Source organism: Primulina eburnea, chromosome 16 (assembly GCF_022965805.1).
Source record: "Primulina eburnea isolate SZY01 chromosome 16, ASM2296580v1, whole genome shotgun sequence".
NCBI lineage: Eukaryota > Viridiplantae > Streptophyta > Magnoliopsida > Lamiales > Gesneriaceae > Primulina > Primulina eburnea.
The window spans coordinates 24,143,187-24,158,204 of NC_133116.1; the positions used below are offsets into that span (position 1 = coordinate 24,143,187).

Sequence of the window (15,018 nt, forward strand, 5' to 3'; positions counted from 1 at the left end):
CAACATGAAATGCAACGTGCAGTAATAAACGTGACATAATAGCATGCATCATATGACATATATCAATGCACCACATAATCATGCAACACATATAAGAATGTATACTCAACCAGGATATCTCGGATAGTACTTTCGTACCTCTATCACAGCAATCCTAATTCACTGGAACAACCAGACAACAGGTCTAATCCAAGCCTTCTCATCAAGTGAAAACCATCACTAAACTTATCTACCAGACTTAACTAGATAATCCTGAGATAAATACTGATAAAATTCCAAACCTTCGTCCGTCGCTAGCCCGCTGATGCCGCTAGCTCCCAACTAGAGCACAGCTCTGCTACAAGACCAGCAGCTCCCCGCTAGTGCCCAAATCTCGGAACAAGACTAGAACCTGTCAGAAACGACTGAAATGCTATGGAATTCTCTGAATTGGCGAGTCAAAATGAGGAAATCCGACCACTATTTATAGGCCATGTTCGGATCCTCCGAACACCACTTCGGAACGTCCGAACGCTACGTGTCCATTGGCTCTTGACAGCTCAAGATCGGATCCTCCGATCATACACTTCGGACCGTCCGAACATGCACGTGTCCAGCTGCTCTTGACACCTCATGATCGGATCCACCGAACCTACACTTCGGAACGTCCGAACTCCCACGTGTCGATCAACACTTGACACCTAATTATCGGATCCACCGAACTCACTTCGGACCTTCCGAACCCTTCGGTGCTTCCGAACCATCTTCGGTCCGTCCGATCATGACTTGGTCAAAATTACACATTAAACCTTCTTAATCACCATTACTCCGTTAATTACCCAATTTGGAATTCGGGCTACTACATGCGGTCGTGCAATTTCAGCAAATAGATAAGACTGCCGAAGCATGAGCGCACCCGCGGTCTTACACCTACCGCACCCGCGGTGCGACGTGTTGTGCGAAAAATGAAGACACCTCTTAGCTTGCATGCACGAGTATATATATGTACGAAATCCTTCAGAATCAGCCAAAAATCGAGAAAAGGGTCCGAGGAATTGTGTTGAAAATCCTCACGCCTTCTGCGAGAAATCCGTCCGTCTTATTTTGAATCCGACTTCAGTATCGAGTTCCTAGCAACGTAGGCTACAACTGGACGTAAGTTTTACTACGTTTTGACATGTTTTGGAATTATGATATTGTCAGAATTGAATGGAACTCATATATGTTGTTCTTGACATGTTAGACATCATAGAATAGAAGTCAGATTAAGAAACGGACTGAATATGGAATTGTTATGAATTTCAGAAGGAAATTGACTAGAATTAATATCAGATTTGTACGGTGGTTGATTGTAAATGTTTGGAATTGATATAGACTGATATAGTATTATCAGCATCACAAGATTGTACTGTTATACAGTCAGAATTTGATAAAACAGAGACATTGTGATTTGATTAGAATATTGATACAGAATATTGGTATTGTCATTGCCAGATTGAACAGTGACATATTTTGAATCAAGACTTTGATTGTATCAGATCGACAGCAAGAAAGGCATAAATAAATGTTGATTCGGGATTGCACAACTCGAGTTAGGTTTGACTTGAGTTTCCCAAAATCACATACTTTATTTTATTGCATTGATATTTGCAGATTATCAGATTGATATGTTTATGTATTGACTTAGAACAGAGTCAGAGTCCGAGTCTAGGGCAGATCAGCCTAGCTAGGGCAGAACCGCCGAGTCTTTCTCAGAACCGATAAGACTCTAGACTTACGGTGTATCGAAGAGCTTTAGATGTAGATCGACGTCTATCTCAGACACTCGATACAGAATACCAAAGTCTAAATTAGATTGGGATCCCTAGATTTGAGATAAGATAAGATTAGATCACGAGTCATTAATTCATGTAGTCAGACTAGATACATGTTTTGATGTTTGTTATGCTTTTATATATGTTTTATATGATTGCATTTAATACATTGTTTATACTGGGATATTTATATCTCACCGGAGTTATCCGGCTGTTGTCTTGTTTGTATGTGTGCATGACAACAGGTGGGACAGGTACAGGGTCACAGAGGTGAAGACAGATCGAGATTAGAGTGGTGATTCCGGACTTAGACTAGAGATAGGGTTTAAACACTGGATAGTTAGGTGTTGAACCTGAGATGTAAATTACTGTATGATGTTTGAGATTTATACTTTTATACTGAGATGTATAGGAGTTTGATTCCATTACCTTCCAGTTTAAAAAAAAAAAAATTAGACCCTGTTTATTATAATTGATTAATTAGTCCCAATCATGATTAAGAACTTGATTAGCGTCCGGGTCCCCACAACTTGCATGTCATTATTTATGATTATCGTAGCATCGGTCTTGAGTCATTTTACTATTTTCTAATGCTTGAGTTTTTCGGGATGTCCTACTTACGAGGAGGTCATTTCAAAATTTTTCTAGGCTCTGGGATCCGTTTTAAAGTATTTTAAACCATTTTCCGCTGCAGAATTAAATCAAATCATTATTATCTGATCAATAATTTTCATTAGAATAAATTAGTCTCACATTATATTTATTATAAGGATTATGTCATATTTTTTTTTACAGTGGAAAATAACTTTCGTGTCTCATCAAAACAATATCAAAACTAATGAAATAATAATATTGTTAACAAAATATGACTCATAATATTAAATTTATATAATATTTAACCTCATACAGAATTTTTTTACCTTTTATTTTTCAGAATTCTATATCATAGATAATTAATTTATATCAGAATCGATCTTTTTTAGACTACATGAATGACTAATAAATTCTTGTATAAAAAATTAAAATAATTAATAAATCAACATATGTAATAAATATTTAAATAAGATTATATGATAAATATCAAATAAAATCAAATAAACTCATATAATAATTTTAAACTATCAAGATGATATTCACCATAAAATTTTGAAATATAACAAAAAAATTAAACTTTCATAAAAAAATGCTATTTTTTTTGTATTTGTTGATATGTTAGGATCGGGAAAGAGTTTAGAGGGTGGGGGTGAATGAACTCTTTCAAATTTTCTCGTGTAAAATGTTGGTTTCGACCATTTTTAGGCGGTTGAAACAATTCTTCTCAAACGGTTGGAAATGTGAACCACTATTTTGGTGCGGAAGACGGTTCACAATTTCAAATAGAAACTTTGAACACGTTAATAGGCTTCTTCAACAGTTAGAAACAAAGAGAATGCTTGCGATAAGTAAAGTGACACAATGGTTTTTTATGGATGTTCGGAGAATTAATGCTCCTACGTCACCCCTTCTTCCTTCTTAGGAAGGTTTCCACTAAAATACTTTGGCTCTACAAACTTTTTGCAACAGCCAACTCCAATCAATACTTATCACACTGTCTGTTTTGGAACTCTTAGTGATCACTTTACACTTCTGGATTTTAAGAACATCCGGTTCACCAGAAACTGAGACTAAATCAAATAACCAAAAGGTTACTGATAAGAACAATCAGTTTTTTTTTAGTAGCACGAAATCGATACTTAGATGATCGAATGTAATGATGTTTAAAGCGTGCTCAGAGAGCGATGAAGTATATAAGCTTGTGATACCACTCTGAGATCTTTGAGTATGCAAGCAACGAGATTTTTAGCTGCCGATCAAAGGTGGTTTTAGCTAGCACAATCCTCCGATAAATCCTCCGATAATATATACGCGATCTTCTTAATGGTCGGAAAGGATCCAACAACGTTAACCTGATCCACTGAACAGATGTGTTGCTATCGACTTTATGAACATTAAATGATCTTTCATATAAGCATTCAATGTTCCTTTTGCTCAGCGAAGTTTTGAAGTGCTTTACCTGAGGAGTTCCTTTTATGGTAACTATCTTCTTTGATCAGAACTTGAAGTCTATACTTGCTCTACCTTTTCTGAGATAAAGATATAAATGCAGATCTTTTTTGGAACTGATGAATGTATATGTTGACTTCAAGGCGGTGTAATACTTTGAATGTATTAAGCCGATAAGAGAATGTCTTTGAGGAATAAATGGTTCTCTTCAATGATCCGGTTCTGAGAATCATCAAAGTCAAAGCTGAATCTGCTAACGGTCTGAAGTAAGCGGTTGAGACTTCTTTGAGCTTTAGTCGGTTAGGAAGATATACTAGCTAATTAGTCGAGCGGTTGAACTGATTTATATCTCAAATACCAACCGCAACTGTTTTCGAGATGACTAGTTTTTGTCATACACCAAAATTCTTGGGATAATATTTTCTTAACAATTTCTTTATTTTTTATGATGACAAAACCTAGCTGTAGGGCTATGAAACATAATAATATAGACGAAGAAATATAAAGCGAAAGTATTGTATTTCATAAAGTGAATGAAATTACAATAAACAAAGTAACCAACTGTTGTAAGAAAATGGGCAACAAGAGTTTATTTAAACCATATTCTTTGTTCCACTGCTTTTCGCCTTGTCTTCCTTTTCTTTTAACTCATGTAATTTCTTATAACCGATATTTCTGCTTCTTGAATTGCCTTTTGTCGTTCTCTTTCCCCCTTTTTGACATCACCATGAACAAGGAACTCCATGATTTCTGCAAGCTGAGCACCTCGGGCATCGAGTCGTTGTTCCAGATTTGTCTGAAGACGAGTCATTTGCTCCGATAGGCCAAGCAGATGTTAAAATGAGCAGTGTTATGTTTTGCTTGCATGAGAGAAACACTTGTTTCCATGGTGGAAAGATCGTTGTAAAAAGCAGCCTTGACTGATAAAAAAATCCTCCTTGAGATCAAATTGTTGCGATTGAGAGCTAAAATGGATTGATCCATGGTGATTAGCCTGGTCAGAATCTGCTGTTGGAAACTTTCTTTTAGAACATCTTTTTCTTCTGGTACGTTGTCTTCAGATAATAATCTGTTCTTGAAAGAGACTAGTTGAGATGAGGATAGCTTACCAGAATATTTTGACGGTTCAGTCTCAAGGAGTTCATCCGCAATGCTCTGAATAATTTGATCAATATTTTCAATAGAAACAGATGGTTTAGATGCAGTGACATCTGGTTCCTCTGGTTTTGTTGGCGGAGAACTTGGTTGAGGAAAGTTTGCATACATCAAAGGATTGGTCAGCTGTGTTGTATGAAATCCCTTGGGAGAGGTCAACAGCTATTCTGAAAGAGCTGTTGGATCATCCTTGGTGAGAGAACCTGTTGGAGAGACTGTTTGTTCTTGAAAGGTGATAGCTTTATCAAAATCAGAAAGAAAATTTTCTGCCTCATCAACAGAAACATTTTGAGCAGCTAAAAGATGAAGTGGAGGCAGTTGTGCAGACGTATCAATGGCAGAGATTGTTGGAGACTCAGATGGAATGTCGGTAGTAATCTGATGACTTTGTGTTTCAGCACTTGGAAAGTCTTCGGGCGTGATTTTTCTAGAAGGAGACATAGTGTTCTCTTCATCATCCGGTTGAGTAGTGGGGATGGCTTGAAACTGTTCAAGCTCATATCTTCATGTATTTCCATCAGAGATTCGAACTTTCCCTGTTCTTTAACTGCTGGAAGATTTAGATCCTTTCGCATTAGAGCGACCTTCATAGCAAGTGACAATGCGTCCATCTCAAGTTGAGAGATGACAGCTGAATTATCCTTGGCCGTAGGACAAAAAGGATCAAAGTTTTTCCTTTTCAACTGTATGATGATTTGGAGAGTGCTTTCTTTCATTTGAAGTTCGAGAAAGTCTCATTGTCGTAGAGCGGTTTGGATATCAGCTGTCTCTGTCCATTCCAAAATGGATCGTTCAAGTTTAGAGGCTGCTTTTATTTTTCCAGTTTGAAGTAAGGAGTCAAAAGTTACAGCAGTCCGATATTGAACCCATTTATCAAACAACTTTATTTTATTCAGGACAGCCTCATTTACACGCTCGCTTGTGAATACTGTGGTCGTATGAACTGCATTGCTCTGTGGCGGATTTTCAATCATTACCGGTTTTCCCTTATCTGTGGAGAGAATGATAGGAACTCATAAGTAAGAGGACTCAATCTCTGGATCAGTAATTTGAATCCCTTTAAACTTTGTGACTGAGATTGCAGAAATTGGGGCAGGAACGAGCGGTGCAGAAAGATGTTTGACCAGTCTGATCTTTGCTGGTTTTGAATGTGCAGTTCTTTTCTTCTTAAAAACTTGAGAGACTGGAACGTCATCTTTAGACTCATCATCTGAACTGGATCTGAGAACTAGCTTTCTCTTGGTCTCTTTGGCTGTTGAAGTGGTTTTGGATGTTTTCTTCTGTTTAACGATTTCTTCCCCGATTTTGGTTTTGATAGAGATTATCTCCTCATCTGTCGGTCGATTCTTTTTGATAAATTTTTCAACTAATACCCAGTTGAAGAGCTTAGTTTTTCCCACTTCTATCATATCGACCGGTTGAACCCCAGCATCAATCAGCATATGGCTGATTTGAACCTTAAAACCTTGCGATTAATTTTCTTTGTTTATCATGGCCACTAATATCCTGAAGAGAAAGTCAGACCAATTTATTTGTAATTTGGAAGAAATTGTGGCCATAACAAGAAATTTCTACACGGTGATTTTATCATAAGCACCACCTTTGGCAAGTAGTTCTTTTTCAACGATATTTGCCAACAGTCTGAATTCAATCTTTAAGTCGCGTTTTTGACATGTTGGATGAGAGATTTGAGAGTCTGTGCCTGAGAAGGCACTACGTCAGATGTCAATATTTCCGACCGGTAGTGAGGACAAGTCAGTAATTCCTTACGTGGGTAGGCTGAACAATTCAGCAAACATATTCTGTGTGAACAGAAGGTTTTTGTTTTGAATGGCACAAACAATTTCTCCATTTTTCATATACCCGGAATCAAAAAAATTCCTTCAATAGTGTGTCGGAGCAGCTGTAGCGGCAGCCTAGAGTGTTCTATCGTGCGAAACATGGCTTGCATCGATTTGTTGGGCATGGCAAATATTGACGCAAAGTTAACACCGACTGTGTTCTGAGAAATTGAGGCAGCCATGTCCTTGATTTACCGAGAGGGTTTGAATTTAGAACCAGCAAGTTAAACGAGAACGCGATCGAGTGTAATGGCAAGGTAAACTCAACTAGGTTGCAAATGTAGAGTATGTATGTGCGGTTAAGATAATCACCAGTCAGTCCACATGGAAGACTGTTAGTGGAGAGAATTTTGTAAGTTTTGAAAAGAATTTGGGCGGTGGTAAGATCATTAATTTTGAAATTTCAAAAATAAAAATTTTCACGTGAGTCAGAGGCAGTCAAAAAGTTTGAGTGATTTTTACGAAATGACGTGGAAGTATCGTGCCCAAGTAAAATGAACCGTATGAGTAATGTAGTTAGGAGGAAACGGTTGAAAATTCTATTTAATAATGACTTAACCATTTTTCCCTCTAAGCATGTGAATTAAAAAACTAATCCTGGACGATGAACCGGCGGTGGCTTAGATAGAAAGCCTCTTCAAATCCTAGTGTCTTTCATTAGTGAGAGAGAGAGAGAGAGAGAGAGAGAGAGAGAGAGAGAGAGAGAGAGAGAGAGAGAGAGAGAGTCCCTTCATATGTTATTTCATCTATCAATACATGTAGAGGGGTTAGTTTTACAAATATCATAGATAAAAACAATAGATATCAAGAATGGCGAAGGCAGGCAGTTCAAGTTAGCCAAATCTTGTGAAGGCATTCATGGAATCGGTGATAGCTTCCCACAAGCCTGCTCTTGAGGATAGTGTATTTGAGAAGACGCTGGCAGTCTAGACAGAGGTCTAGGAGCTTCAGTCCTCCCTTGAGGGAGGACTAGTTGTTACCTCTAAGGAGGTGGCAACTCTGATGAAATATCAGCGACTTCTTTATGTCACCGATAATTCAAACGTCTTCTCTGATGATGGTGTCTACCTCCTCATGCTCTTAAAAGATCAGAAGACTCTGAGGAGGATTGCCTCCTCAGATGAATTTTTACGTACCTCCACCAGTGGGCTGACCGCTTGGTTGGACAGCTGGTCGAGGGCGGTTGAAGATGAAATTAGGGATGTACGTTGCCGGATGTTATAATAAAATATTCCTATTTTTTATTGCTGGCTGTCTCTTTATATTTCCGTTTATTTCCTGCATAATAAGCTGAACATACGCAAGAAATAATTATATCAAGATAAATCAATTAATCCAAGAAAATTTCGGAAATGTGAAAACATAGCCTCTGGTAATGGTTTTGTGAAAATATCGGCCGTTTGTTGATCCGTATGAACATATTCAAGTTGTATTTCTTTCTTCATGACGTGTTCTCGGATGAAATGGTGTCTAATGTCAATATGTTTTGTCCGAGAGGGCAAAATGGGGTTGTATGTGATGGCTATTGCGCTGGTATTGTCGCAAAAAAATGGGTGATTCAGTAGCTTGGATGCCATAGTCTTTTAATTGTTGTTGTATCCATAGTAACTGTGCACAGCAACTTCCAGCCGCAAGGTATTCTGCCTCAGTGGTTGATGTAGCAATTGACGTATGTTTCTTACTAAGCCATGATATTAGTCTTTCGTCCAAGAACTGACATGAACCGCACGTACTTTTTCCATCGACTTTGCAACCGGCATAATCTGCGTCTAAGTACCCTACAAGATTGAGACTTGAATCTTTGGGATACCAAAGACCCACATCAGTATTATCTTTAAGATATTTAAGGATACATTTAGAAGCAATAAAATGGGATTGCACAGGTTTAGCTTGAAACTGTGCACATAAACAAACCTCAAACATAATATCCGATTGACTTGCGGTCAAATATAACAAAGAACCAATTAACCCTCTGTATATTTTTGTGTCCACGGAGATTCCCCTTTCGTCTTTATCCAGTTTAATTGATGAACTCATTTGGGTGGAATCTGGAGAGCAATTTTCCATGCCGAATTTCTTTAGCATATCTCGAGTATATTTGGCTTGATTGATAAATATACCATTTTCGGACTGCTTGATTTGCAGTCCTAAAAGTAATTTAATTCGCCAATCATGCTCATCTCAAATTTCTCCTGCATCATCTTAGAGAATCTTACACATAGCTTATGGTTAGTTGATCCGAAAATAATATCATCCACATATATTTGCACAAACAGTGAATGATCATTTTTTAAGAATTTAAACAACGTTTTATCAACAGTTCCGATTGTGAAACCATGCTCAAGCAAGAAGTTGGTTAAAGTGTCTTACCATGCTCTTGGGGATTGTTTTAGTCCATATAGAGCTTTGTCAAGTTTGTAAACATACTCAGGGAAGGTATGATTAACAAAGCCGGGTGGTTATTCTACATGAACTTCCTCATTTAACAATCCATTCAAGAAGGCAGATTTAACATCCTTTTGATATACTTTGAAATCTTTAAATGCTGCAAATGCTAAAAATATTCTAATGGCCTCTAACCTGGCTATTGGGGCAAATGATTCATCAAAGTCTATATCTTCTTCCTGTCTATAACCTTGAGCTACTAGTCTAGCTTTGTTTCTTACAATCAAACCGTTTTCATCCATTTTGTTCCTAAATACCCACCTAGTTCCAATCACATGAGTGTTATTAGGCCGAGGGACTAGATGCCAGATCTTACTCCTTGCAAACTAATTAAGTTCCTCTTGCATGGCCTCTATCAAATTTGTGTTCAAGTAGTGCATCATCGATTTTCTTAGGTTCTATCTGAGAAACAAACGCAGCATGCATAAATTCATTTATCATTTGATTTCTAGTTCTAAGAGGAGCAGTAGGGTTACCGATGACCAACTCCAGCGGATGATCCTTTTTCCACTGAAGACATAGTCCATATGGATTTAGCTCGATTGGTTGAGTGATTTCTTCTTCTTGTTCCAGTGCTCCTTATTCTATTTGCACGTTTTGCATTTGTTGATTTTCTTCCGGTTCGTTCACCTGTGAAGTTTTTCCTTGAATGGTTGGATTTTCTTTTGAAATGTTTCCACCTGTTTTTCTCAGATCTACCTCATCATCACTGCTTGTTTCAAGGTTAGTAGCATCAAGATTATTTATTAAATCATGTATACTGCTACTACTATTTTCATGACAAATAGAAGATTCATCAAATACAATATGTGTTGATTCTTCAATAGTGAGAGTTCTTTGGTTATAAGCTCCGTATGCTTTGCTCACTGCTAAATATCCTAGAAAGATACCATTGTCAGCTTTTACATCAAATGCAGTGAGATGGGGATTCCCATTTATATGAATGAAACACTTACAACCAAAGACGCGAAAGTATCCAACTTCTGGTTGCTTCCCGATCCAAATCTCATATTGAGTCTTTTCATGATTTTTATTGATCATGGACCGGTTTTGAGTGTAACAGGATGTAATGCCCGAAAATTTGATTATGGTAATCTGATATGATTTATTGATTATGAATTGATGTGAGTATAGCCGGGCCATTCCGAACTCAGATTTGGGCAAAGAATATGCAATGCATAGATTCGGGCCGAAGGTACGGCGCCCGGGCGGAAGTTTATGTCCGCCCGAGCGCCATTGAATGTTGGTAGAAAGCCGAGCATCTCGCGCCCGGGCGGAACTTTATGTCCGCCCGAGCGCGATTGTTTATTTTGCGAGGGCCGAGAGTTCCACGCCCGGGCGGAACTTTATGTCCGCCCGAGCGCGAGACGTGCTGCACAAAGGAGTGTGCCACGTTTTGTACATGCATGGTGTATATGTATATATGCAATCATCCGATTATTCCTTCAGAACTAAGGCAAAGAATTAGAGAAAGAAAGCTTACGGTTCTTCGAGAGAAAAATTGATTGTTACGTGAAATCCGTCCGTCTGATTTTGAATCCGACTTCAGTACTGTTTTCCTATCAACGCAGGCTACAACTGGACGTAAGTTTTGTTACGTTTAGACATGTTTTGAATTTATGATATTGTCAGAACTGTATATGAATCAGATATGATGTTTCTACTGCCGTAGATATCGTATAATTGAAGTCAGACAGAAGAACAGATTGTTCATGTATTTGTTATGATTTTTGGAGTCGATTTGACTGAGATTTCATATCAGAATTCTATTGTTATTGAGATTATGACTGGTATTGTTATTGATTACGAAGTCTGATATTATATCTGTGATGTTTAGACTGACGGGGTATCGAGACAGTATCGTTATGCCGTTGAAACATAAGTTAAATTAGATTGTTCAGATTCAAATTTGATTTCGATGGTATTACAATATCGTTGAAATAAATCAGATTGTATTTTGTTCAGATATTGATCAGATTATGTACTGAGTGGAGTATTGATCAGAACAGATTGTGAATGGAGTTATTCATTGATACTATGTATTCGATATTGTCTTTTCAGATTGGATATGGACAGATTTGAATACAGGTCATCGTCTTCGTCAGACAGGGACGACAAAGGTATAATTCATGTGATATCTGGGAAGATATAACTCAAATCAGATCTCATTTGAGTTTCCCAATAAAATCACATACTTGATTATTGTTTATCTTCTGATATGATTATGATTTGTTTATAGACTTTATATTCAAATCTTTTGAAATGAGCATGCTTTGTTTACAGATTGTTATACATTGCATTTGAGATAGGAAATTTTGATAGATAGTCAGACTTCTAGACGTTCGGTGTATCGTTACGTAGGAGCAGACACCCTCCTATTGTAGATTATTCGATACAGCTCAAACCGAAGTCTAGGAATAAGACGTACAGTCATCCCTATTGGGAGTGTAGGTGACAGCCATTGACGTCTTATTCACACCGGGATCCCTAGAGTTATAGTTGAGTCGAGTCTACACATGATTTGACTAGAACTGCATGCGTTTATGGATGTGGTTTCATAGACTATGAAACCCGTTGTTATCGCTTTCAGTCATGATAGCATGTTTTTATGATTTGATTTGAGTTGCATGTTTATCAGATTCGAGTTGCATGCTTATTTGATTTGATTTCATAGATTATGAAACTTATTGCTTTTAGTTTTATTCATGATTATTGTGGGGACCCGGACGCTAATCATCTTCTTAATCATCGTTGGGATTTAATTATCAGTTCTGATAAACAGGGTCTAAAAAATTTTCTTTTTAAAATGTAAATGCGGAAGGTAATGGAATATGAATAATATAAATCTCAGTATAAAATACATTTCAGTATAAAAGTACAATACTGTACAATCTAAGTCTAAGGTACGGTTACTAAGTTCAAGGAATAAACCAAATCTACAGTAAGTCCGAAATCACCACGCTAACTCTTCTTCTCTCCTCATCCTCTTGACCCCGATCCAGTGCCACCTGTTGTCATGCACACATACAAAACAAGACAACAGCCGTATAACTCCGGTGAAAATAAATCTCAGTATAAAACATGGTAAACATGTATATACATAAAGTAAATCATGAAATATTCTATCATGAATAAAACTAAAAGCAATAAGTTTCATAATCTATGAAATCAAATCAAATAAGCATGCAACTCGAATCTGATAAACATGCAACTCAAATCAAATCATAAAAACATGCTATCATGATTGAAAGCAATAACAACGGGTTTCATAGTCTATGAAACCACATCCATAAACGCATGCAGTTCTAGTCAAATCATGTCTAGACTCGACTCAACTATAACTCTAGGGATCCCGGTGTGAATAAGACGTCAATGGCTGTCACCTACACTCCCAATCGGGGTGACTGTACGTCTTATTCCTAGACTTCGGTCTGAGCTGTATCGAATAATCTACAATAGGAGGGTGTCTGCTCCTACGTAACGATACACCGAACGTCTAGAAGTCTGACTATCTGTCAAACTTTCCTATAAAAAATGCAATGTATAACAATCTGTAAACAAAGCATGCTCACTTCAAAAGATTTGAATATAAAGTCTATAAACAAATCATAATCATATCAGAAGATAAACAATAATCAAGTATGTGATTTTATTGGGAAACTCAAATGAGATCTGATTTGAGTTATATCTTCCCAGATATCACATGAATTATACCTTTGTCGTCCCTGTCTGACGAAGACGATGACCTGTATTCAAATCTGTCCATATCCAATCTGAAAAGACAATATCGAATACATAGTATCAATGAATAATTCCATTCACAATCTATTCTGATCAATACTCAACTCAGTACATAATCTGATCAATATCTGAACAAAATACAATCTGATTTATATCAACGATATTGTAATACCATCGAAATCAAATCTGAATCTGAACAATCTAATTTAACTGATGTTTCAACGGCATAACGATACTGTCTCGATACCCCGTCAGTCTAAACATCACAGATATAATATCAGACTTCGTAATCAATAACAATACCAGTCATAATCTCAATAACAATAGAATTCTGATATGAAATCTCAGTCAAATCGACTCCAAAAATCATAACAAATACATGAACAATCTGTTCTTCAGTCTGACTTCAATTATACGATATCTACGGTAGTAGAAACATCATATCTGATTCATATTCAGTTCTGACAATATCATAAATTCAAAACATGTCTAAACGTCACAAAACTTACGTCCAGTTGTAGCCTGCGTTGATAGGAACACAGTACTGAAGTCGGATTCAAAATCAGACGGACGGATTTCACGTAACAATCAATTTTTCTCTCGAAGAACCGTAAGCTTTCTTTCTCTAATTCTTTGCCTTAGTTCTGAAGAAATAATCAGATGATTGCATATATACATATACACCATGCATGTACAAAACGTGGCACACTCCTTTGTGCAGCACGTCTCGCGCTCGGGCGGACATAAAGTTCCGCCCGGGCGCGGAACTCTCGGCCCTCGCAAAATAAACTATCGCGCTCGGGCGGACATAAAGTTCTGCCCGGACGCGAGATGCTCGGCTTTCTACCAACATTCAATGGCGCTCGGGCGGACATAAACTTCCGCCCGGGCGCCGCACCTTCGGCCCGAATCTATGCATTGCATATTCTTTGCCCAAATCTGAGTTCGGAATGGCCCGGCTATACTCACATCAATTCATAATCAATAAATCATATCAGATTACCATAATCAAATTTTCGAGCATTACATTTCTCCCCCTCTTAGACCTGAGTTCGTCCTCGAACTCATAAGTAATCAGTTCAGATATATCAGAGGAAATGTATAACAGAGTTTAAATCAAAACTCATATCAATGAACCCGTTCTGAAATCTCTTTCTTGTATTAACCTCTGATTCAAAATCTGGAATAAAACTTCATGAAGTATACTATCATAATACTTCTTAAATTCTGACAGAATCAATCTTGCCATGTTGGTTATACAACATCCGTATAAACCAATCACAGTTCATAATAAATCAATACTATTGACGGTTATCAATTCTGGTTATCCCGATCAAGGATATATTCAATCTTCCACTCCAAATACCAAACATCATCATCCGATGTTGTTTTATCAAATCTGTTATTTCTGAGCTATCTTTATTCCGTTCTGAATCTTCTTTTCTTTATAAGGACTCTGTAGTACTCACTGTACAATGTGTCGTCTGTAACTATCTCAGTACTCTTTTGATAGTTATCACCACACAATCACCCATAAAGTAACAATACCTCATGTCAACTAGTGCTAACATCCAGCACTACTGCTCTCTGGATATCTTTCATATCTGGATAGTACACTCTGGCTATCCGTCAATCTGTGAAAAATCTGCGGAATAATGTATGGTATACTCTGCCATATGGGCAAAATGAATCACAATCATAATCTGATACATTCTATTGCCACATTCTGTGCACTCTGATCATTTCTTTGACATCAATCTATGTCATTTACTCATGTTTGTACATCATCTTGTACAAACTGATAGATATAGATTGAACAATATGTCAATCACCATCATATCATATCATAATCTGGAAGGTATTATAGTAATCTCATTACGAAATTCATCGAATTATACTCCCCATTTTTCGTCATAAATATACAAATTCTGTAATAAATCTTCTGATTTCTATCTTTCTATTTTTTTCTGTTAGCGATTCAGACATATCAGTACAATTTC

General features: G+C 37.2%; 1 protein-coding gene across 1 annotated transcript; it reads right to left on the reverse strand.

The window, feature by feature from the left end:
* Positions 1 to 8,308: 8,308 nt before the first annotated feature.
* On the reverse strand, positions 8,309 to 8,899 carry LOC140816129 (secreted RxLR effector protein 161-like). Its single transcript, XM_073175198.1, has one exon. The coding sequence runs from the start codon at positions 8,897 to 8,899 to the stop codon at positions 8,309 to 8,311; it is 591 nt and encodes a 196-aa protein (XP_073031299.1).
* Between the last annotated feature and the right edge of the window lie 6,119 nt (positions 8,900 to 15,018).